The sequence below is a fragment of the Tenrec ecaudatus genome, chromosome 1, assembly GCF_050624435.1.
Source record: "Tenrec ecaudatus isolate mTenEca1 chromosome 1, mTenEca1.hap1, whole genome shotgun sequence".
NCBI lineage: Eukaryota > Metazoa > Chordata > Mammalia > Afrosoricida > Tenrecidae > Tenrec > Tenrec ecaudatus.
Genome location: NC_134530.1, coordinates 187543096 through 187569094, shown reverse-complemented (window position 1 = coordinate 187569094; position 25999 = coordinate 187543096). Strand labels below are relative to the sequence as shown.

Below are 25999 nucleotides of genomic sequence, written 5' to 3'. Positions count from 1 at the left end.
AGGATCTATATGCGACCTCCTCCCTGGGAGATGGACAACAGAAAAGTGGGTGAAGGGAGATGCTGGATAGTGTAAGATATGACAAAATAATAATTTATAAATTATCAAGGGTTCATGAGAGAGGGAGTGGGGAAGGGAGGGGAAAATGAGGAGCTGATGCCAGGGGCTTCGGTGGAGAGCAAATGTTTTCAGAATGATGATGGCAATGAATGTACAAATGTGCTTTACACAATTGATGTATGTATGGATTGTGATAAGAGTTGTATGAGCCCCCAATAAAATGATTAAAGAAAGAAAAAAGATCCTAAAATAAAAATAGAGGTATACCAAGTTGATAATGTCATAAAAAATAATTTAAAATATTAAATAATACCTGACAAAAACAATAAAACTATTACTTTAAAAATATTTTAAAAGAAAAAATGTTCTAGATTAATATTTTGGATTTGATCCACTGGTTGATACTGTAGTAAGAGTTGTCTTAAAAGGTGTTAAAGTTGTTGGTGCTCTGTCACTAAAAATATGTATGATTGAACTGTGGTTTTGTATAATATGTGGAGTATGTGGCAATAAAGCTATTTTAAAATAAACAAAGTAAAAACACAAAAGACAAAAAAATCTATCCCTAAAATGCAGACCCCCATTTCAAGACCCAAACCAAGTCCCAAAAGAGGAGTCTGGATGGTTGGTTATTCCTCTGTGCTCACCACAGACTAGAAGGAATGAGTTACATTGGAATGGCTGTTCTTCAATTGGGAATTTTAATTTTGGGGGGGGGGATATTTTTTCTAGATTGTATATGTACTTAGAACAATACAGAAACAGTAAAATAATAAAAACGCAACTGCACTCCCAACCTTCTTTGATGAGCAATGACATCCAGAGTTTAACAGAGATCAGAAGCAATAAAATCTGAGTCAGCAAAGATATGAAGAAACTACCAGCTTTTTTTATTTATTTAATTTATATATTTTTTAAGTACCAGCTTTTAAATGAGAAAAATAAACAATAATTTGGGAAAATTATTAGCTCTACTAATGCCCACCTTTTACTCCCTAAACCTGTCAGATCCTTTCGTATTATTTATTTATTTTGGCTTGTCCTTCACATTTTTTAAAGTGTTGATGTAGGAAACATGTTTTCCAGTTACACCTTCAAAGGTAACATGTCTGTTTCCTTCATTTGAAAAGAAATTCCATTATTGGATTACCAGGACAGTTAAAGGCATTTAACCAAGTCCTACTTCCATTTCCTTTCAAGCAGGCAGGAAGACATATCCCGAGGGAAAAGGCAAGTAGGATGTTAATGTAAGTGTCCTTTGCACTCAGAGCCCCAGGAAAATGAATTAAGAGATTGCGTGGCACATAGTAAAACACCAACATAAATCTGTCCCATGAGTTCATTAAAGCTTCATGTGAGGCATATCTTGTATTCAAACATCCAAATTTATAAAAGCATAAATTAAGAAGTACTTGTACATTGGGGCTTCAAAAAGTATGACTTAGTTTGGTGTAAAACGGGCATAGCTTTGGGCCCACTAGAAGTGCACAGGGCAGCTTGGGCCGTTGGGTCTTTAACTTGTTCGAAGGGTTGTAATCTCTTGTCAGTTAAAAACCCTTGTGGCAGTTTACAGGCCAGGTTAAGATAAACTCGCTCCTTGGCTCTTTCATCCATGATTAGAACCAATGTTTTCCAAAAGTCCACAAATTTAACAACAACAAAAAACCAAACCCACAATGCAATTTAACAGTTTAAGAAATTTAATCTAAATGAAACCTTAATAATAAAGAGAAATAAAGTCTTGATCCAAGCCAATAATATGGATGAGCATTCAAAACATTATGCCAACCTGAAATAAGACAATGACATAAGAACAAATATTAAATGGTTCCACTTAGATAACACAGGCAAATGTACAGAGACCAAAGGGAAATCGTAGTATGGTGGGCATTGAGTTTCTATTAATGATGGTGGGATCATTTGGAAAGGCTTGCACAACATGATGAATATAATCGATTTTATATGTAAAATCTGTTGAATTGATAAATATTTTGTCATACTTTTATTACAGTAAAAAGTTTAACATGATTATTGAAGGAATAGCTGAGGAAAAAAGTAATCCTGTGTGTGTGTACATACATGAATATCTCCTCTTCAGCCTAAGAGCCCTTAGATGTAGACCGTGTTCAGTCTCCACAATGAAAACACATCCAACACTAATACTCATAAATAATGATCTGTAAATAATTCCATGTCATATTAATATTAAGAAAACCCAAACCCAACTAGCCAGAGGAGGGTGGGGAGATTTTGAGCTGAGTAAAAGTCTCTCCCCTTTCTCCAGATTTCACACACTTCCAGAGCAGGGACTGTAACCACGTGCCATTGCTAACACCATCTTGAATGTGTTTTCCCACTGAAAAATTCAGTGCAAGAGTATCACATTTTAAAGAGTGTGGGGTTTTGTTTTGTGCTTTTAAGAAGAAGGCAGGTAGGTGGAAGTAGTTCTTACATTGAACTGTTTAGGCTGCTCCAGATGAGCAGGGAATTCTAGGTTTGGTCCTTTTAGTGATTTCTGGAAAGTGGGGTGGGGTGGGATGGAGTAGTGGTAGCAGGTATCTTAAGCATGGTTCTCTCTTCCACACTCACTATTTCCTCTCCCACATGGCTTTTTTGTTCCCTTTGAGTTATATTGTCTAACAGGATTTCCATGCAATTAAGAAATATTTTTGGAGGTCTGTGAATCATTTGAAAGCACAGGGTTTGGAGTTGGGAAGTATCACTTAGCTGATGGCTAGAGTATTTTTGTCTGTTGCTTTGGTATTTTGATTTCACTAAACAAACCTAGGTTTGGTGATTCTACATATAGATTTGATGCCAGGGGTAATATCTTAAATTAACCCAATTTATTATAGAGAATCTGTTCTTCATTAGGTGCAGTATTGAAGTACAATAAGGAAAACTTTGAAGTCTGCTGCTATATTCACTCAGTGGCCTCATTCCAATCAAGAGTTATTGAAGTTAGTGCTCTAGTAATTGGAAGGCTTCTCTGGCTTCAGTGAACAATAAAACTCAGATTCCTGAAACACTGTCTTCGTAAAATTTCATGTATCTGATCAGTTTATTTTAAAACTTCACTTGTCTTATCTGGGGAAAAAAAGCTGGGCTTTTCAGAGTAAAATAAGGTATTTGAAATAAGTAAGACTGACAGGTATAAAGACAGTTATTTCTTAAACTCCAGTGCTTGCCCTCTTGACTGGGAAAGGAAAGACTAATACTGGATGTGTCAGGATCCCTCTTAGAACCACCTTGTGCAGATCAGCCATTGATCCTGCTTCATTAGCCAATCCAATAACAGAAGGCAGAACAACTGTCCTTCCGCTGGAGCAGATGCTAAACTTTCAACAGCAACTCATTGGATAGTACACCCCAATAGCCATATTGCTAACTAAAGGTTATGTGGTTTCCCAAAACAGAATTCCCTGGTTCCACCAATAATCTTTCAAGTGAATCTGTATATAACAAAACCAGAAGTCTCCAAATAACCCCATAGAAAATTCAGTACATGCTTTTCACGTGTAATGCAAGTGACATTATTACCCAGGCTTTGAGTATTTCACATGTCATGCAACTTATACTATGACCCAAGTTTTGAAAAATTGTCTCGGTAAATGTTCATTTATCTGATTGGTTTATTTTAAAACTTCACTTGTATTATATGGAAAAAAATAAAAAAATCCTGCTCAAATCCTGAGGGATGCCTAATCTGGCAACCAAATCAACTCTGGGCAGTTACAGCATCCAGATACATATGACCTCCTAAAGACCTGAATTTTGTGAATCCAACTCCCTGTGGATCTTATTGCTGGTAAATCATAAAAAAGGAAAGAGCCAGAGGCAGTTTAAAATTCATCCTTAAGGCAGTTTTGAGCATGAGAGATAGTCATGGCCATTAGTTCATGTTTTTTCTTCAGAATACTGACAATAAAAATGCCAGAGATAGGCAGGGCCAGATTACTGAAAAGTTAATGGAGGAAACCCTTGAGTCACAAAGTTGGGTAGACTCTAAGCACATAGAAACACATTAGACCAGAACCTATTCCTCAAAGAACGCAGAGGATTTGTTGGAATGTCGTGCCAAAGCTCTTGAAAGAAAATGGTTCTTTTCTACCTTTTAAAAATGTTTATGAAAGCTCTCCTTCACAACAGAATCATGGATCTTCAGTGTTCCCATTATATTAATATATACACATATATACACACATATATGAAAAGGTAAATCCAAGTGAGCACCGATGACTTTACTAGGGCATTAAAACCTAAGCATTAGGCACTTTCATAGCGCCTCAGTAAAGACAAGGGGATATTTCTTGAGAATGACCTCCTGGTCATTGCACACTGGCTGTCACATCTGACCACCTTGCGGTGAGAAGCGCACTTTCCTCACGGTGGGAAACCCCTCAGGTGCATTGCCACCTAATATTTTTGTTGTGATTATAGGACAGATTGTATTTGCAGTCAGCCAGAGAACTATAGAGATAAGAATAAACAGAGATGAACTGTATGGAGGGTGAGACGTGGGAGAAAAGAGTTAAATCCAGCCAAGTGAAAAGGGTGCCCAAAAGAATAGAATAGGAGATAACCATAACAGGGATACAGCCTAGAATGGTACTTAAACTCCATTGTAAAACACAGACAAAGCTAAGTTATTCTTGCTTAATCACCAAATCATGGTATCGAACTATTGTGGACCAATTATATTATAGAACAGTTGCTAGGTATGGTTCTCAAACCACTAACGAGAAAGCTTGCACCAGCAATTGTGGGGACATCATTTTAACCCTTGGCTGAAGAAGGGTGATATTTTTCCCCCTCTTGTTCAGGAAATCAAATAATATGCAAGCCAGACTTCCAAGATCTATAGTGTAGATCCAATAGTGATGTGGTGATATACAGTTTGATCATTCCCAGAGGGAATTCCACAATTATCTACTCAAGGATTTTTAAGAGGGGTGGGAATTCCTTTAAAAAAAAATAGCAACAACCCTGCAATCAAATGGAGAGGTGATAAAGAAAACCACAAGTAGTCCAGATAACCGGCAATACTGTCTGCTGTGAAATTTAACCCTTTGGAACCATAAAAAGCAGAATGCTTACATCAAGCACTTAGTATTTGGCTTTTTCGCTGAGCTTAGCCAACCAGAGAACCATATTTTCCCTGCTGCCACAAAGATAATACCACTGAAGTGGTCGAGGGTCTATGAAATAGCCACGATCTCTAGGCAATTTAAGGAGTGGCGTGGGTCAGCCTTGGAGAGAGCCCCACAGCAGTGGCCATTCGGCACTTCCTTCTCAGTGGAGAGGGGGTAAGAAGATGAAACAGGAAACTGCCAGCCTCTTCCAGGCATACAAGGGATTCTAACAGAGGATGGCAGATTCCCTACAAATGGAGTTCAATGAAAAACAGTCTCACCGCCAGCAGCCGAGGCACAAACAGACGATGCCCCATCCCCAGAAGTTCCAACACGCGGCACGCATACTCATTCACCAGCTTGCTCCTCTCGTCGTGCATGTCCTGGGACTTTTTGACGGGGGGTGTGAGCTTGGCAGCTGGGGCTGGGCAGGGCACCCCTTCTTCCATGAGCAGTAAGTAGGTATCCAGAATGAGAGAGCTGGGTCTCTTATCCACAATGTTAAGAACTGCGTTGGGAGGGGAGCCAGGCTTAGGGCTCCCCGGAAGGATGCACCAGCCAGTCTGTGGTGGGAATTGTCAGCTAATGTCTCCACAAGAAAAACATTTTGGCTAAATTATCCACTGTATGAGAGCCCCAAAGTAGACTGGAAAAATAGAAATGAAATAAAATTCTGATCTAAATAAAAAATGACAGAAGGAAGAAAATGGCAAGAGAGTTCAGATATATGTGTAAAAAACGGACTAGCTGCCTAGAAAGGGCTAGCGTGTGCGTGTGCGTGTGTGCGCGTGCGTGCGTGTGCGCGCAGGGGGAGGAGAGAGAGAACGCCAGCCTGTGTGTTCGTGCACGCGCCTGTGTGTTGAGTGAGCGTGAGCAGACAGCAGGAGCCAGGAGGCCAGGGCAGTTGGGAAGCGGCAAGGAGAAAAGGATGAGCTCATTGCAATCCTGATTCGTGACAAGCAGCGCTGCCGCTGCGCTGCCTCGCGCTGGGAATCAGTAATGAAGGGGTGGCAAAGGAAGGGGAGGGAAGGGGAGGAGGCAGGTGAATGAGCATGCAGAGTGTGTCTCGGGGGAGAATGCTGTAATAAGAAGCCAATGGCGAGCCGTTGGACAGATGCGCTTCTCCCTCCCAGTGCACCTTCAATCAGTGTTAGTCCGACAGCTTATGCTCATGAACCCCAAACCCACAGACAGATGAACTAGCTTCTCCTAACATGTGATGCTCACAGAAAAATCAGACAGCCTGGCAGCTGAAAGGCTGGCCTTTCTTCACTCTTGCTTTCTAATAACATGAACAGATGACAGTCTGATCTTACACTGCGCTACTGTCCCTTTGGGATACTGGCATCCCCGAGGAGAGATGCTGGGGCAAAAATGATGGAGTGCGGAGAGCAGAACAAGGACCAAGAATCCAGGAAATTACACAATCTCAAGTTGAAATGATTGTGCAGTAATAATATTTTGCAATGCCAGGATGTGCAAATAAAAAGATTGTCATGCAGTATGATACAACTTAAAAAGTGCAACATAACATGAAGGGTATATGCTTAAGGAACTATTAAAGTTGCGAGTCTAGAAATAGTCATAAATCAATAACATTCTTATTTTACCATAAAAAAACCCCACTGCTGTCAGCTCCAACTCATGGCAACCCCACGTGGTACGGAGCAGACTAAGCTAGGCATGGTTGTCTTGGCTGTAATGTTTACGGAGCAGGCTACTCGGGCTTTCTTCTAAAGCCCCACTGGGTGAGGTCAACCCTCTATTCTTTGAGTTAGTAATCCAAGGTGTGTGCCACCCAGGAACCTGTTCACTAGTTCTTGGGTGCAAGCCATTTGTATGCCCTTCACTCAAATTCACGTCACCAAATCCACTCTGATTCATAGTGATCCTTTAGGACAGAGTAGAACTGCCCCTGTGGGTTTCCAACCCTGAAGTTCTCTGAAAAGCATCATCTTTCTCCTTTAATTGGCTGGTGGTTTTAAGCTGCTGGCCCTATGGTGAGCAGCCCAATGCATAACCCACGACACCAGGGACTTTCTATATTGGGTACACCAAAACAAAACAAAACACCCCTAGTTGACACCAACTCATAAAAGTATTATCCATTAACAAAAACCAATTCCATTGCTGTGAGGCTGAATGACTCATGATGACCATGTAGGATTGAGTTTCCACGATTATGCATCTCTAAGGAAGTATATTGCCACATTTTCCTTCTGAGGAGTGCCTGGTGGATTCAAAATACAACCTTTTGGTTAGCCTCACTAGGACTCTTTAATACAAAATAAATAAACCAATAAAAAACTCCCTGCTTTCAATCAAGTTGATTCCAACTCATATTGGTTCTATATAAGGGTTTCTAGATAGTGGATATATTTATTAACAATTTTATTAGCACTTCATCCACATGTCATACAATTTAATAATTCAATCATATCAAGAAGACTTGTATAATTATCACCATAGTCGGTTCTATAACATTTTTTCTTCCTTGTATTCATTGTTAGTCATGTGACTTTCTAATTGTGGCAAAAATATACACAAAAGAGCATTCTCCAATTCCACAACTTTTACATGTATAATTCTTTAAAGCGGCAGACAGTATTATCTTTCTCCCAAAGAGTGGCTGGGCTTGAACCACCAATTTAGCATTTAGCAGACTAATACTTATTCAGAGGGCTTCTTGAAATCCTTCAGACTCCTAGCAAACAAGGTATCATTTGCATATCAAAAGTTATCAATGAGCCTTCCTTCAATCCTGATGCCACCTTCTTCATATTCTAGTACCAGGGTATAAACCATTTGCTCAACAAACAGAGCAGATAAGCATGGTGAGAGGATACAACCATGACAAACACTTTATCCAATTGAAAAATTAATGCAGTATCACCTTGTTCTGTTCAAACTGCCTCTTGGTCTATATATAAGTTCCACGAAACACAGTGAAGTGTTCTGGAATTCCCAAATGGCATCCATAATTTGTTATGATCCACACAGTAGAACAGCTTTGCATAGTCAATAAGACACAAGTAGACATTTTCCTGTTTTTTTTTTCTGCTTCCAGCCAAGATCTATCTGATATTAGCAATGATATCCTTTGTACTAGGTCCTCTTCTGAATTTCTGCTTAAATAATTTTCAAATTGTCCTCAGGAAAATTCTATTTACATGTGATATTGTTCAATAACTTTGACATTCTGCCAGAATGCTTTTCTTTGGAACATGCCCAGATTTGGACCCCTTCTATTAGTTGGCCAGGTAGCTGCTCTAGGTATCTTGACATAGACTAGTGAGGGTTTCCAGTGCTGCATCAGTTTTTTTGGGATAAAGCCACTCATAACAAAATAGTTTGGTTTCTTTTTCCAAATTCTCAGAAAAATGAAACATTTTATTACTGTTGTTAAACTTTTAAAGTACTATTTAGAAAAATATTTTAAATGAGATTTTTATATATTGCTGCCAAACCTTGTATTTCTTCAAAAATTACTTTTTAAAAATTCTACAAAGGTTTTCATGTAAAATGACACTGAGAGTCATACCTAGAATTTTGAAGGAAATTTATTATGGGCCACCTAAGGAAAGGCTTGAGTTCCTGGGCAGTGCAAATGGTTAATGTGAAGAAACTTAGCTGTGAACAGAAAGGTAGGAAGTTTAAGTCCTCCCACAGGCACTTCAGAAGAGAGACCTGGCAATCTACTTTCCACAAAGTCAGCCATTGAAAACCCTAAGAAGACAACTGACACACTTGGAGTAGCCATCGGTCAGAGCCAATTCAATGCCAGCTGGTAAAAAGATGTGGGTGGTGACAATGGCAGAGGTACAAGCTTGTGAGGTCGAGATTCTGGGCTTTTCATCCCCCAAGCATATGTGTGCGCATGTGTTCATATGTTCATGTGGGCAACACACACACACACACACAGTTTGTTTGAAAAGTGTATTCTACTACTGTGTAAGTGCGCAAAGCACTGCCATGTAGCGACAAGGAGCCATTGTGATCTTGACTCCTTTTGCTTACAAAACTTTTTAAGCAGAAAAAAATTCTTTTAAAGTATGGGAGAAATGGTTCCACCCTACAGACTCGGTTTCAGCAAACACTAACAGAGACATTTCCATTTTCTTAAATAAATGATAAACAAGGAATTTCTTGCGCTAAAGAATTCTAGTAAATGAAATAAAATTTAACTCAAAAGATTTTGGAATTGTGTTGTTTGGTCCTGATGCCCACACAAAAATGGTTACATTTGTATGTGCTAACTAATAATATATGAATTAAATTATGACATATATGAATAAATTTGATATTTAATTAGCATATTAAGGTACATTAAAATATTTAAATACTCTTATGAAAATGCTACGTACAAAGTGATAAACACAAGCAGTTGTATATTTCAGTTTTTCCCAAGCTCTCCATCCCATTTTCCCTCAAAAATGTGTTGCTCCTGCTTTCAAAATTTCCAATATTTTAAAACTCAGTCCTGCTTTTGAATTGTTTTTCGAATAGACTATTGAACAGTATTATGTAAAAGAATTCTTCTAGACCATCAGTGGGTGAAACAAAGGAGCAGATTTAAAGGATTCCTGAAAGTTCCTGAGTGACAGCATTCACTCTCACCTCCTTTCCCCCAAGTATTTTTATTTTTTATACTTGGCATAAATCACAGAACATCCCCCCAAGTATTTTATATTTTGTTGGCATAAATCACAGAACACTTTTGAGGAAAACTGTATTATAGAATATGAAATGAAACTAATAAAAGACAATGAATTTATGATACATTATTTCTCAAGTTTCCTTATAACACCATAGGATAGTTAATAAAAATTATTCTCTCATGAACGAGGGAGGATGGGGAAGGAAGGGGAAAAGTGAGGAGCTGATACCAAAGATTCAAGTAGAAAGAAAATGTTTTGAAAATGATGATGGCAACAAATGCATAAATGAGCTTGACACAATGGATAGAGGGATGGATGGACTGTGATGAGCTGTACAAGCCCCCAATAAAATGTTAAAAAAATAAATATTAAGTTGGAGACAGGATGGGAAATTTGAGCAAACTGCCAAATGTGAAAGACAAGGAGAGAATTAAGGGGCTGGCGATGTCCTGAAAGCCATGGGGTCCCCGGGAGTACTAGAAGCAGGTGGGTAGTGGGACACACCTCATTAGAGCTTCTGCTTGCGAGTACTCATCACTGTGTCCCAGCAGGCAGGCATGTTCAGAATAGGAATAGATTTTCACTGTGAAAGGAAAAGCATATTTGACTTAACTCATGGAACTGTAACGTGAAGCTCTCGTGGTGTAATGGGTTGCATGTTGGGCTGCTAACCACTAAGTCGATGGTTCAAACCCATTAGCTGCTTCGTGGGAGAAAGATGAGGCTTTCTGCTCCTATAAAGACATCCAGGCTCAGAAACCCCCAGGATAGTTCTAGCCTATCCTATATAGCTGTTGGTGGGTTGGAATCAACTTGATGGCAGTGAGAGTTGTGTTTGTTTGTTTTAAATGCAGAGAAACATGCTAGTTACTTCATAGGTTACAAAGGTGCAAAAGGTAACAAGTTCCACCCTGCAGGAGCCTTTAATCAGTGAAGCATGCAAACACATATGAATCAGGATGTGATGACCACTACAGTAGGTAGAGATAGCCTCCGTCTCGGCTGTCCACAGTGGATGGGGGACAAAAGTGCAACGGCACTAGTACGATCGTCCTGGACTAGGAGAGTAATGAGAATTAGTCATATTTCTAATACAAAAACAGAGTATTGTGTATTACATTACCTCTAGTCACATTTACAAGCTGTATGGCTTGCCTAACCTACTGAACATTCGCTGAACTTCTATAGGATGTCAGTATTATCTACCTAGCCCAGTTGCCCTGAGAATTTAATAAATCAATGCATACAAAGAAGTCTCTCAAAATGCCTAGCATATGGCATGCACTTAATAATTTATCAAAATCCATCATACCTAACAAATGAAGCTGCCTTCCATCTGCTCTGTAAGATTCTAAGTTGAGAGGGGACATCCAAAGTTTGCCGTGAGAGTACTCACTTATAAATATATCCAACAATATGGCAATAAGAGACATCTGCGGTCTTGATTTCTAACTGAGAAACACTCTCTTCTTTAATCAGTTTGAAGAATTGCATCTTTGGCACCTCAGTCACAAGGTCGACATTAAAAGAACTTTCTAGAAGTCATGTCAGTGAATCTGACTTGAAAATGGAGCGCCCTCCCCAGTGCTCTCACTCCCTTCTTGGTCAGTGTGAACATAGCTCATAGTTATTTTCAGTCCTAGGCAGAAGGCATAAGCATATGTCAGCAAAGGCTAGTTTTTAAAAAAAATTTAAATTGATCATATTAAAATTATGATATGTAGAATCAGGAATCGTCCTTGATCATCTCAGCATGTTTTTTAAAAAAACTTTTATATGTATGGGTGTTTGCTAAAAATAAGATGCTGTATTCATCTTGGTAAGATGTAAATTACTTCTATCTTCTTCCTATGGCCCATGTCCAATTCTCTATTAAATTTTCAATCTCTGGCATCTTCATGTTACACAGAATTCAGATGTAGTTCAACAGCTGTCATTGTGAAAAAATCATATTTTCAGTGGAGTTATATGGGTCAACCCATGTATTAGCAAGTGAATTTGTTTCCACAAAATGAATATGTCAAGATGGGAACATTCAGTGTTTTTGAATGAACAAGTCCATGTTTTGAAATAAAGACAGTAATGGACTGCACAGCACAGCCTTAATAGCACGCATTCACGTGTGCGGGTTCACACTCTTGTGCCTGGTCTAACTCATGATTTTAAAGGGGTTCAGTAGAATTTCAGTGATGGCACAGTGCTAAAAGTAAGTGTGATTTCTCCTCTAGTTCTACTGGAAGGTGGCCTGCCCTCTGGGAGTGTAGTAAAGTCTTGACTTGATATTAAATGTAAAAAAAGAAAAGAGGAGGAAAAAAAAGAAAATGATTAGGGCAAAGAATGTACAGATGTGCTTTATACAATTGATGTATGTATATGTATGGACTGTGATAAGAGTTGTATGAGCCCCTAATAAATTGTTTTAAAAAAAACCAACTGACAAAAAAAAAAGACAATAACAAGTATAGAAGGATTTGCTGTGCTGGTTGGATCCCTTACACAATATATACATCTGTTTGTACCAAGAATTAAGAGAACAATTAGAACATCACATTTGTACTGCTTGTAATTGTACTGTTATGCATAACAATACAACCAGTGCCTTGGTGTTTATTTTGATTCACTGTGACCCACTGTGTGGTCAGAGTAGAACAGTGTTTCTTAGTTTTCAGTGGTCGATTTCTTGGAAGTACATCTCCCGATTTCTTGCAGGGTATCTCTGGTGCAATCGAACTGCTGAGCTTTCATGAATTAACTACTTCTTACTTTTAAGATTTTGTGGATTATTTTTGCTAATGGAATGAATGCTAAATCACTGAGTATTTAAAAATTTTTTTAGATATATGAGATACATATATCCCAATGGGCCATAATAGATAGGAGGAATGAGGCATGGGAAGTTTTTTTTTTCTCTTAAATGTTACCTATTCCCAAATAATTCGATTACATACAGGAAACAGTAAATATACTTAAAAGATTTATACAGAAGCCCAAAGGAAAAAAGTTTTGCACAGTATATATATATATATGTGTGTGTGTGTGTGTGTGTGTGTGTGTGTATATGCAATTATACAAGTCTCTGCCCTGATGCCAGCACATACTGTCCAAACAAACCCTATTGGCATTGGGTTAATTCCAACTCACAGCCACCCTAAACAGAGCTTCTGTGACAGTATGTCTTTACAGGAGCAGACAGCCTCATTTTCTCCTGCAGGGTGCAGGTGGGTTTGAACCACTGACCTTGTGGTGAGCAACCGTCAGCAACATGAAGATTCTGTCAGCACATATAAGGCAACATAGGGCAACAAACCTCCCAAGAAACCTCTGAGGCAGAAAATGTAAATAGTATTTATACATATCAGAGCTATAAAAGAAAAAATGGCATTACAATACCAAACCAAGCTCACTCCCATTGAGCCAATTCTGACTCATGGTGACCCTAAAGAGTAGAGTAGAACTGCCTTGGTGGGATTCTGAGAGTGTAACCTTTTATGGGATTAGGAAGCCTCTTTATTTCTCCTGTGGAGTGGTCAGGGGTTTTCAATTGCTGACCTTGCATTTAGGAGCCCAACAAGCAACCATTACACCACCAGGGATCCTCCCACTAAAATAGTTACCATTTATTTAGAGTTCATAAGTGCCAATAGCATTGTTATACCTTTACTATACATTAAAAACAAAACATCTTAGTAACCAATTGTATTCAAAAGCTCAGAGAAGTGGCTTGCCAAAAGTCATGTAGCTTGTAAGTACTAACCGGTAGGTAGAATGGATATGTAATTTTTCTTGCTTCAACTACACTTTCTGTGTCTGGTAGAAATCCCGGTGATATAATGATTAAAGTGGTCAACTGCTAACTGAAAGGTCAGCAGTTCAAACCCACCAAACACTGGATAAGAAGGTTGTGGCACTTTAGTTCCACGAAGACTGGGGATCATATGATGTACTTCTACTCTGTCCTAATTGTTACATTAGGGGTATAACTCAAGAGTTCTTTTCTTACTGTCCCTGCTTGGGGCACCTATTTTCAGAGGAAACCAGTCTCCAACAGCTGAAGGGCAAGTAGGCTCAATTGAATGGCAATAATATATAAAGATTATAGTAAAGTCATACAGGATAGGAAAAATGGGAGAGAGAATAAAATAAAGGAGTCAGACATATTTTATGGTAGCATGCTCACCTCAGCTCCTCTTGATGGACCACATAGAACTGGGAGAAGTGAGAGACAACCTTTACTATCTTGGGACATTTATAGGTAGCCATAAGATATGCCTATTCAGTAGTTACATGTGTCACAAGTGGATGGTATCTACATTAATCCCTGCATTGGGAGAAGGTACAGAGGGGGTTGGGTGCCATGGTCAGAAGAGTGAGCAAAACGATGCCTGCTTCTATAGTTAGAGATGCTGGCTACATAGTAATCAGCCATGTGCTTGCAAGAGGTAACTTTAAGGAAGCACTACTATAGGAGGGTAGAGTGGGGAACAATATTAATTATGAGAATGTGATTGGAACTTAGCCCCAACTCACAAAGGTGAAGGCTTCCCTCCATTCCAGAAACCAATCTGCTAGATTTCTTAATAAATGAGAATAAAGGATTCTTCCATATACATTTTTTCCCATTCTCTGCTCCCTACAATGGAGACAAAGAAAGAGTTTTGAAAGCTTCATGAGAAAAATAAGTCATCCACAAACGAGAGCCAATAAATTACTAAACTCTGATTATTTGGCAGAAACCACACAAGAAAGAAGGCAATAGAATGACACATATAAGACTCTGAGAGACAGAAATTTTCAAGCAATAATCACCCATTAAAATATATACCCAACAAACAGGCCTTGAACTAACTACAAGCTTTTCTTTCTTGTTGTGGTTTTTTTTTTTTTTCGGTCATTGGTTTGTTGTGGTTATTTTGTTGTATATTGTTGCCTGGTTTTTCTCTGCCCTTTTTTGTGCATGTTATTATCTCCGCAGGTCTGTCTACATAAAATAGGCTGGATGAACAATCGGAGGAGAAAACAAGAAGACTGACAGTTGTGGGGGGGACATGGGAGAGGGGGAGGTGGGGGAAAGGTAGTAGTTTTAACAAACCAAGGGACCAGGGAACAACAAGTGATCCAAATTGGTGGTAAGGAGGGTGTAGGAGGCCTGGTAAGGTGTGATCAAGGGTAATGTAACCAAGAGGAATTACTGAAACCCAAATGAAGACTGATCATGATAGTGGGACAAGAGGAAATTCAAATGAAATAGAGGACAAAGCTAGGAGGCAAAGTGTATTTATAGAGGTCTAAATAAAGGCATATACATATGCAAATATATCTATATATGAGGATGGGGAAATAGATCTATGTGCATATATTTATAGAGTTAGTATTAAGGTAGCAGAAGGACATTGGGCCTTCACTCAAGTACTCCCTCAATGCAAGAATGTTTTTTTCTATTAAATTGGTATTCTATGATGCTCACCTTCCCGATACAATCACTGAAGACAAAGCGGGTACATAAGCAAATGTGGTGAAGAAAGCTGATGGTGCCCAGCTACCAAAAAATATAGCGTTGGCGATCTTAAAGGCTTGAAGGAAAACGAGCGGCCATCTAGCTCAGAACCAACAAAGCCCACATGGAAGAAGCACACCAGCCTGTGTGATCACGAGGTGCTGAAGGGATCAGTTATCAGGCATCAAAGAACAAAAAATCATATCATTGTGAGCTCACCTCCATGATGGGATCACTGAAGACAAATGGGTACATAAGCAAATGTGGTGAAGAAAGCTGATGGTGCCTAACTATCAAAACATATAGCAACTGGGGTCTTAAAGGCTTGAAGGTAAACAAGCGGCCATGTAGTTCAGAAGCAACAAAACCCATATGAAAGAAGCACACCAGCCTGTGTGATCACGAGGTATCAAACGGATCAGGTCTCTGGCATAATAAGAACAAAAAAATCATATCATAGGAATGAAGTGGGGAGTGTGGAGTGGAGACCCAAAGCCCATTTGTCGGCCACTGGACATCCCCTTACAGAAGGGTCTCGGGGAGGAGACAAGCCAGTCAGGGTGTGATGTAGCAACGATGAAACATACAACTTTTCTCTAGTTCCTAAATGCCCCTCCTCCACTATCATGATCCCAATTCTACCTTACAAATATGGTTAAACCAGACGATTTACCCTGGTACAGATAGGAACTGGAAATCCAGGGAATCCAGGATGGATGATCCCTTCAGGACCAGTGGTGTGAGTGGCGATACTGGGAGGGTGGAGGGAGGGTGGGTTGGAAAGGGGGAACTGATTACAAGGATCTACATGTTATCTCCTTCCTGGGGACGGACAACAGAAAAGTGCGTGAAGGGAAACATCGAATAGGACAAGATATGGCAAAATAATAATTTATAAATTATCAAGGGTTCATGAGGGAGGCGGGGGGGACCCGGGAGGGAGGGAAAAAAATGAGCTGATGCCAGGGGCTTAGGTGGAGAGCAAATGTTTTGAGAATGATGAGGGTAATGAATATGCTTTACACAATTGATATATGTACGGACTGTGGCAAGAGTTGTATGAGCCCCTAATAAAATGATTTTAAGAGAATAAAATAAAAAATATATATACTCATAAAATTTGTCCCTTAAATGATAGTAAAGCAAGACCTTTCTATAAAAACAGAAAGCAAAAGAATATGTAAGAACCATTGGTCATAGAAGCAAACACAGGGGAAATAGCCTGAGATGAACAAACAGGAGAAGTCACAGGCGTGAACCCAGTGTAAAAGTACACAAAATAGCCAAGCTTAGAAGACTAATAACAGGGAACAAGATATATCAATTTTTAAACAAAGTTAATTGAAAAGTAGAGGGAGCTAATTGTATAATTATAGAACTTCAGGATACAACAAACTGTTTTATTTATTTATTAAGAATTTTATTGGGGGGTTCTTACAAATTATAAAACAATGATTCAATTGTATTAAGCATACTTGTACATATGTTGCCATCAACATTTTCTTTCTACTTGAGCCCTTGGTATCAGCTTCCCTTTTTTCCTCTCCTTTCCCCACCTTCCCAATCCTCATTGTTATTTCATGTGTTACACACTGTCTGTTTTTCCCTTCACCCACATATCCGTCCACCTAGGGAGTGGGCTATATATTCCACCTTGTGATGGGTTCCCCTTTCCCTCCCCACCCCACCCCCTACTTTCATGATATAGAACAAATGGTTTTAAACTTGGGAAGAAAATGATAAATTACAAGGTATCCACAAAGAAAAAAAACTCATCTAAAAGAAAATAGGAAAATAAAGGTTTAGAGAACAACAAAACAACATCAGTGAAGGGACTAAGGCTAAGAAAAGCCACACAAAACTTTTCAGCAAAATTATTCAACAAAAAATTTGCATGGAAGAAAACCACAAACACACACACATACAAAATAAATCATACCTAATGATAATGACACTGAATAAAATGGATTAAATGCACTAATCAAAAATAGGAAATAGTAAAATGGATAAGAAAACAGGACCCATCAATATGCTGTCTACAAAAGACACATCTTAGACACAAATACAAAAATGGCTAAAAATCAAAGGGTGGAAAAAGACATACGTTCAGAAAACTGTAATCAAAAGAGAACAGGAGTAGTAATATTATATTCTACTAAAATAGACTTCAAGGCAAAAACAAGGATTAAAGACAAGGAAGGTCATTATATAATAAATAAAAAGTCAATTGGATAAGGAGATATAACCATAAGAAAAATCTGTCTACCCAATGAAAAAACCTCCAAGTATCTCCCGTATATGCTCAAGTATAAGCCGACCCAAATATCAGCCAAGGCACCTAATTAAAAAAATATTTTGGGGGTTCGTACAACTCTTATCACAATCCATACATCCATCTATTGGGTCAAGGACATTTTTACACATGTTGCCATCATCATTCTCAAAACATTTGCTTCCTACTTGAGTCCTTGGTATCAGCTCCGCATTTCCCCCCTCCTATCCTATGAACCATTGATAATTTACAAATTATTATTATTTTGTCATATCTTACACCATCTGATGTTTCCATTTACCCACTTCTCCGCTGTCCATCCCCCAGAGAGTAGGTTAGATGTAGATCCTTGTAATCTATTCCCCTTTCTATCTCACCTTCCCTCCACCCTCCCGATATCACCACTCTCACCACTGTTCCTGAGGGGTTCATCTGTCCTGGATTGCCTGTGTTTCCAGTTCCTATCTGTACCAGTGTACATCCTCGGGTCTAGCCAGATTTGTAAGGTAGAATTGGGCTCATGATAGTGGGGGGAGAAAGCACTCAAAAACTAGAGGAAAATTGTAAGTTTCATCATTGCTACACTGCACCCTGACTGGCTCATCTCTTCCCCGCAGCCCTTCTGCAAGGGGATGTCCAATTTCCCACAAATGGGCCTCAGGTCCCCACTCCACACTCCCCATCATTCACCATGCGATGATTTCCTTTTTTTTGGCCTTTGATGCAAGGCACCTAATTTCACCGCAAAAACTGCATTAAAAATTTGCTGAAAAACTCAGCTTATACACAAGTATATATGGTAACTCAAACTCTAATAGAATTGAAGAGAAAAAATGACAATGCTACAATAATAATAAGATTTTAGATAACATTTTTTTCCTCTGAGGAGTGGCTGGTGGTTTCTAAGTGCTGACCTGTGAGTATCAGCCCAATTCATAAACCACTATGCCACCAGGGCTCCCGTTTATACACTGCTTTTAATGTAAGGCAGAACTAGAAAGAAACGCAACAAAGCAGAATGAAACAACACAACCGACTTTACCTCACAGACATCAACAGAATATACTCCATCTAATAATAGCACAGCATACATTTTCTCCAGTGAGCATGGAAATGGTCTTCAAATAGATAATATTTTAAAACATAAAGCAAGCATTAATAAATGTGAAAACATTAAAATATGTCTTCTCAGAGCATGATGCTATAAAATTAGAAGATCAAGGGAGGTAGGAATAAATACATGGAAACTAACTAACAACCTGCTTAAAAATAACTGGGTAACAGACTATATCAATAATAAAATTTAAAATAATTTTTTGAATCAAGCAATAATGAAAATGCAAAATATCAAAACATTTGGCACACAGCAAAAGCAATGCCTATAGAAATATTTCCAGCAGTCAACTCACACATCAAAAAGAACAATCAAAATCAACAACTTAAACTAACCTCTCCAACAATTAGAAAAATAGCATCAAAATAAACCTATATTCACCAGAAGGAAATAAAATTTATTAAAGCAGAAATAAAAAGAATAGCAAACAGAAAGCCTATAGAAAAATAAACAAGACTACAAGTTAGTTCTTTGAAAAAATTAAAATCAACAAATGACTGGCAAATTATCAAAAAGATGAATAATAAATGAAATGAAAAATATCATGAGACATAAAGAATAATAATAACAATACTAGAAAAATAACACAATTTGAAAACCTAAAAGAAAGGCACAAATGTCCAGAAACACACCACCTACTTAAACTAATATAGATTGAAGTAGAAAATATGAACGGACCCATCAAAAAGAAGAAATTGATCAGATCACTAAAAATTCTCAACAAAAATCTTGACCCAGAGGTTTTCACTGATAAATTCTACCAAACTTTTAGAGAACTGACACCAATTTTAATTAAACTACTCCAAAATATAGAAAAGGATAGGACACTGAATTCATTTTATCAAGCACACATAACCTTGATAGGAAAACTGGGCAAAATTCAAACACCAAATTCACTGCCATTCAGTTAATTCTGACTCCCTGAGACCCAATGGGTCAGGGAAGAACTGCCCTTTTATGATTCCAAGGTAGTAAATCTTTGTGGTTATGCTCTTAGGTGCTATTAAATTGGCTCCAACCCATAGCAATCCTACACACAACAGAACACAACACTGCACGGTCCTGAGCCATCTTCACAATAGTTCCTATGCTTGAACCCACTGATGCAGCCACAGCGGTAATGCATCTGCTTGAGGGCCTTTCTCTTTTTCGCAACTCTTCCACTTTATCAAACATGATGTCCTTCTTCAGGGACTGGTCTCTCATGACAATATGTCCAAAGTGTGTAAGACAAAGTCTTGCCATCCTTGCCTCTAAAGAACACTCTGGCCTTATTTCTTCCAACAGAGATCAGTGTGTCCTTTTCATGGTCCTTGGTTATTTCAATATTTGTCTCCAGCACAATTCAAATACATCAATTCTTCTATAGTCTTCCTGATTCAATGTCCAACTGGCACATGCATATGAAGCAATGGAGAAGACCAACATCCTTGCTCTTCAGTACTCTGAAAGAGACCTTCAATACTCTGAAAGAGACACATCTTTTGATCTCTTGACGGCTGCCTCCATGAGCACTGATTGTAAATACAAGCAAAACAAATCCTCAGCAACTTCTACCTTTCCTCTATTTATCATGATGTTACCCATTGGTGCAGTTGTGAGGATTTTGGTCTTCCTCACATTGAGTTGTAATCCATACTGAAGGTTACAATCCTTGCTCTTCATCAGCAAGTGTTGCAACTCCTCTTCACTTCCAGCAAGCAAAGTTGTGGTCATCTGCATACCACTGGTTGTCAATCAGCCTTCCTCCAATTCGGATGCTGCACTCTGCTTCATATAATCCAGCTTCTCTGATGATTTGCTCAGCATATACACTGAACAAGTATGGTGAGAGGGTACAACGCTGATACACACCTTTGCTGATTTTAAACCATGTAGTAAGCCTTTGTTCTGTTTGTACAACTGCCATTTGGTCCATGTACAAGTTCCACGGGAGCACAATGAAGTGCTCTAGAATTCCCATTCTTTTCAAGGTCATCCACAGTTTTTTATTATGGCCAACACAATTGAATGCCTTTGCAGAGTCAATGAAACACAAGTTAACATTTCTGGTATTCTCTGCATTGGGCCAATGTCCATCTGACATCAGCAATAATATCTTTTGTCTCATGTCCTCTTCTGAATCTGACCTGAACCTCTGGCAGTTCCTTGTCAATGTGCTGTTACAACCGTTGTTGAATGATCTTCAGCAAAATATTACTTGTCTATGATATCAATGATATCAGTCTATAGCTTGAACATTTGGTTGTGTCACCTTTCTTTGGAATGGGCAAAAATAAGGATCTCTTCCAGTCAGTCAGCCAAGAAGCTGTCTTTCAAATTTCCTGGCACAGGAGAGTGAGTGGGTGCTCCCAATGCGTCTTCCGCTTTCTGACACACTTCAATGGGTATTCCATCAGTTCCTGGAACCTTGTTTTTGGCTACTGTATTCAGTGAAGTCTTAACTTCTTCCTTCAGCAGCACTGGTTCTTGCTTATATGGTGCTTCTTGAAATGGTGGACTGTTGACTAGTTCTTTTTGGTACAGTGACTGTGTATCCTTTCCATTTCCTCTCGATGCTTCCTGCCTCATCAGTATTTTGACTATAAGAATCTCCTATAAGGTTTTTTTTGAAGAATTTGTCTTTTGATCTTAGTCTTTTAATTTCAGTAAACACAATAATTTAAAGATTGACATGGTTCCTTTCAATCTGACAGAAAAATAGTATAAATATAATTTCCAAATAGAGAAAATGAGGTATAGGCAGTGAGGCCTTCTCATTGCTGTAATACTTCATTCTTCAAACTAAATACAGTATTAATCATCATTTTGATTCCAGTGACTAAGAACTTAAAATGTAATTTATTAATCACCTTTGAAAACTGAAACCAAAACAACCCTTTAATAGCATTACCTAATGATATAGATCAAGTCAGCATTAATCACAATGCAAAACTTTTGGCCAAATTAAGAGTGACTCCCTCAGTTACTAAGGTTTATCTTTTAGTTGGATTTCAATTTGTCATAACAACTAAGGATAGAATTACATATAAATAGAAGTATGCAGGACTTGATGAAATTGAATATGTGAGATCAAGCATTTTTAAAGTCAGCATAGTAATTCCTGTAGCAACACAAGTTTTGGTGCATAATTCACAATGACATAAAACCTTTTCAGCAACAAAATTATATTTAAAAAATACAATCACCCTTATTTGTTATATAACTGTAGACGGCACAACCATTTAAACCTCTCATTAACTTAGAAAAGCACAACTTTTCCCTGAAAAACTCTAAGAATGTGCACAGCTGTCCTGAACAAACTTTCATAAACAGCAGTGACTATATTTTGTTACTTCTATATGTGAACATAGTAAAGGTGAAAGGACCTGAATCCAATTAGTGGATTTTTACACTGTTTTTTAGTCATAGAACATCCATTGTATTTTAAAGGTTATGGGCATATGGGTTTGGTATGCTTTTTAAATGGTTAACTCTAGTGCTGAGTTATTCTGGATGAGAAGTTAACTCTTCACAAACAATGCTGCTTTCGTGTAGAGCAATTTAGTGGAGAAAGTGGCCATTCTTACTGCAGGGATGCAAAACTGAGTATCATAAGTATCCATGGCATCCATGTTCTTCTTTTCCACTGATACATCATATCTGCCTTTGTGACTCGCTGGGCTATTTAGCAGTCCAGTGAACCTACGTGCTAATGGCAGGTTAGAAACAAGTGGAAATGGACACATCTGATAAAGTTGAAATATCTTGTTTTAATCTTTTACAGAAGCATTCCACTTGAATATTTAAAAACAAATGACATTACTTCTACACCTCCTCTATATTTATTATATTTGTTTTCAATGTTAAGAGTGGAATTCCTTAAAGCTAAGTTTGTATACAATTGTTGTTTTAGGAAGGATCAAAATCCTATTGAACAAAAGTAGTTTGGCAAGTTTGGCAGTTTCTTCCCTCTCAACTGGTTCTCCTATATGATTCTATAGGCAGAGTAAATATTTATGGGAGGCGAAAACCTCATCTTTCTCCTCAGAGATGTTGGTGGCTTGAAACGGATGATTGTGTGTTTAGTAGGCTAATGCTTAACCCATTACAGGGAGAAAGATGAGGCTTTCCACTCCTGTAAAAAAATCAGGCAAAGGCATCACTAAAATAGAAAATTATAAACCAATATCACTCATGAACTAATCACCAAGGAAAGAGACAAAGGCTAAGCAAAGTACTACTAAAGAAAAACAAAGAAGAGGCTGTTTATTTTCCATCTCAAAACTCACTACACAGCCACAGTCATCAAAATCGCCTGCACCGGCACAGGGAAAGACACACACACACACACTAATGGAACAGGATTCAGACCCAAAGTCAATCCCACAGACGGCTTATCTTTGACAAAGGGCAGGAACATACTGAGTGGGGGGAAGTTTCTTTTAAAAATAATGCTGGACCTTGTATAAAGTATAACAACCAAGAAAATGTTTAGACATTGAATACACGATGATGTCATTGATTTTAAGTAACCCATATCATTATGTACAGATGCTCTATACTAGTGGTTCTCAACCTTCCCAATGCCATGACCCTTTAATACAGTTCCTCATGCTGTCAGGACCCCCCAAGAATAACATTATTTTAGTGGCTACTTCATAACTGTAATTTTGCTACTGTTATGAATCAGGTGACCCCTGTGAAAGGGCTGTTTGACCCCTAAGGGGTCATGGCCCACAGTTTGAGAACTGCTGCTCTGTACATTGGTTGCTTCATTTCTCCAAAAAAATTTCCATAATATGTTAAAAATATGTCAACATTTGTATAATTTTTATACCTCCAGCAAATATACTTTGAATTAAAAAAAGGGTGCTGGAAAAAATGGGCACCATTTTCAGGGAAATGAAATGACCCATAATCTCACATTATATACACAAACTCACACTGGATAAACTTAAATGTGAACCATAGAAATATAAAGATTATCAATGAAAAAGTAGGGATAAATTTAGGGCCTTAAATAAATGGCATAGATATACTATCAAACACAATGAAAAGCACATGAACAACAGAAAACAAAACAACAATGAAACATCTCATGTTAGAAATAACAGAAAAATACAAAAAGAGCAAATATTGGCAAGGGCGAGGAGAGGTTGGAACCCCCGGACACTGCTGGTGGGGCTGTAATATGGTACAAGCACTGTGGGAAGTGGTATGATGTTTCCTGAAAATGTTGGGAATTGAAATACCATTTAACTCAGCAAACGCTCCACCTAAGATAGGGAAATAAGAGACACGACACAAAAAGCTAAATGCAACAACCATGTTCATGCAGCAAATAGATGGAATCAACCTTTGGAAGCAGGGTTAAACAAATTAGGGTACATACACACAACAGCACACTGTGCAATGTTAAAGCATAATGATTGTCCTCAAAACATCTCCCAGCATTGAGGAACCTGGAGGACGTGTGCTCTGTGAAATCAGCCATTCACAATGGACAATATGAGACCACTGTCATAAAAAAATCAAGAAAAGGTTTTCACACTAGCACAAACAGTCTTTGATGGTGAGATAATTAGTTTATTGTGCCAGCCTGGCCGATAAACACAAGTGGGATTAATTGACGGGCAGAGAGATAAATGGCTCGGTGAACCTCGCCTTTCTTGTCTCTCGCTCTTTGATCATCGGACCAGTGTGCTGCTGCCTTGGTTGTTCTGTGCCTCAATTTACAGGCTACACTGTCTGTGGGACGCCTAGCCTATGGACTGTGTCGCTGTAAGTTGAGGTCCCTTTAAGACCACATGATTGGAATATATATCTCTGGAGCTGGGGAATGATAGTTGGTGACATGGCTGACGGATGGTGACTAGCCTTGCTGTTTGCTGCCTGTGCTGGGATAGCCTGGATCTCTCTACAGAGGACTACCTGGCAGCCCTCAAGACTTAAAGGACTGCCAGTGTCTCACAACACTCTCATGGGAGTGAGTTGCACTGAGCCATTTGTACTGCTTTATAATTTAACTGTTCCATTTCTTGTATTATCTATCTATCTGTATATAATTTAACAGTTCATTTCTTATGTTATATAGCTATCTATCTCTATAAATATATATATAAAATTACTAGGAATCTGGTTTTGTCTCTCTAGAGAACCCTGTCTAACACAGATGGTTACCTGGGTGGGAGTGGAAAAGAGCATAACTCACACATATTAACTCAGGTGAAGGGGGAGGCAAAAAAGTATTATTATTTTTTTAAGTTTAAAAAATTTTGTTAGAAAAGAATTGTTAGAAATTTATTTGAAAGGATATTCAGTAATTACTTCGTGCTACTGATAAGGAACCTTGGTAGCAATGCAGATTACCTGTTGGACTGCTAACTGCAAGGTCGGTGGTTCAATCTCACCAGCCACTTTGATAGAGAAAGCTAAGGCTATCTGTTCTTATAAAGATTTACAGTTTCACCGCCCTAGAGTTGAATCAGACTCACAGTGATCCCCTAGGACAGGGGAGAACTGCCCCTGTGAGTTCCCAAGACTTTACAAGAGTAGAAATCCCTGGCTTTCTCCTGCAGAGTAGCTGGTGGTTTTGAACCGTTGACCTTGTGGTTAGCAGACCAATTCATAATCACTACACCACAAGTGTTCCTGTCAGAAACCCTATACACAGGATCACTATTAGTTGGAGTCACTCAATGGCAGTGGGATGTTTTTTGAATGGCTTTTTGAAGGAGCTCTATTTCATGTAACAATGGCTGTAGCAGCACATTGACAGGAAGCTGCCAGAGGTTAAGCCTGGGTTCAGAAGTGATCCTAGAATAAGGGATAGCATTGTTGATATCTGATGGAATATCAGAAGGATGTGTACTTGTGTTTTAGTGACTCTGCCAAGGACTCAAGTAGGGAAAAAATGTTTTGGAAATGATGGTGGCAACATATGTACAAATGTGCTTGATACAACTGATACATAGATTGTTATAAGAGCTGTAAAAGCCCCTAATAAAGTGATTTATTAAAAGCAACAACAAAGACCAAGGCATGGAAACTATGAGCCAGAGCAAGAGGAGCAGCACCAAGATTATGGGACAGTGAGACAGGGACAGGCCAGTTTCCTGGTGCAGGTGAGCAGAGGCTAAGAAGCCACATGCTGGCTGCCTGAGGGTAAGTGCTGTTGTAGACCAGGGTCCTCAAACTTTTTAAACAGGGGGCCAGTTCACTGTCCCTCAGACCTGTTGGGGGATCGGACTATAGTTAAAAAAAAACTATGAACAAATTCTTATGTAC

At 38.6% G+C, this 25999-nt stretch overlaps 1 protein-coding gene across 9 annotated transcripts in view; it reads right to left on the bottom strand.

Annotated features, from left to right (window-relative positions):
• Window positions 1-25999, bottom strand: part of RABGAP1L (RAB GTPase activating protein 1 like) — an 828618-nt gene that overhangs the window by 153959 nt on the left and 648660 nt on the right. Inside the window, exon 1 of one of the 9 annotated variants that reach the window (XM_075527736.1) lies at window positions 5474-5975. The exons of the other annotated variants lie outside the window; for them this stretch is intronic. Coding sequence (XP_075383851.1) covers window positions 5474-5641 — 168 coding nt within the window. The 5' untranslated portion in view covers window positions 5642-5975. Of the gene's footprint in view, window positions 1-5473; window positions 5976-25999 lie in introns of those variants that run through there. 9 annotated transcript variants of the gene reach the window in all.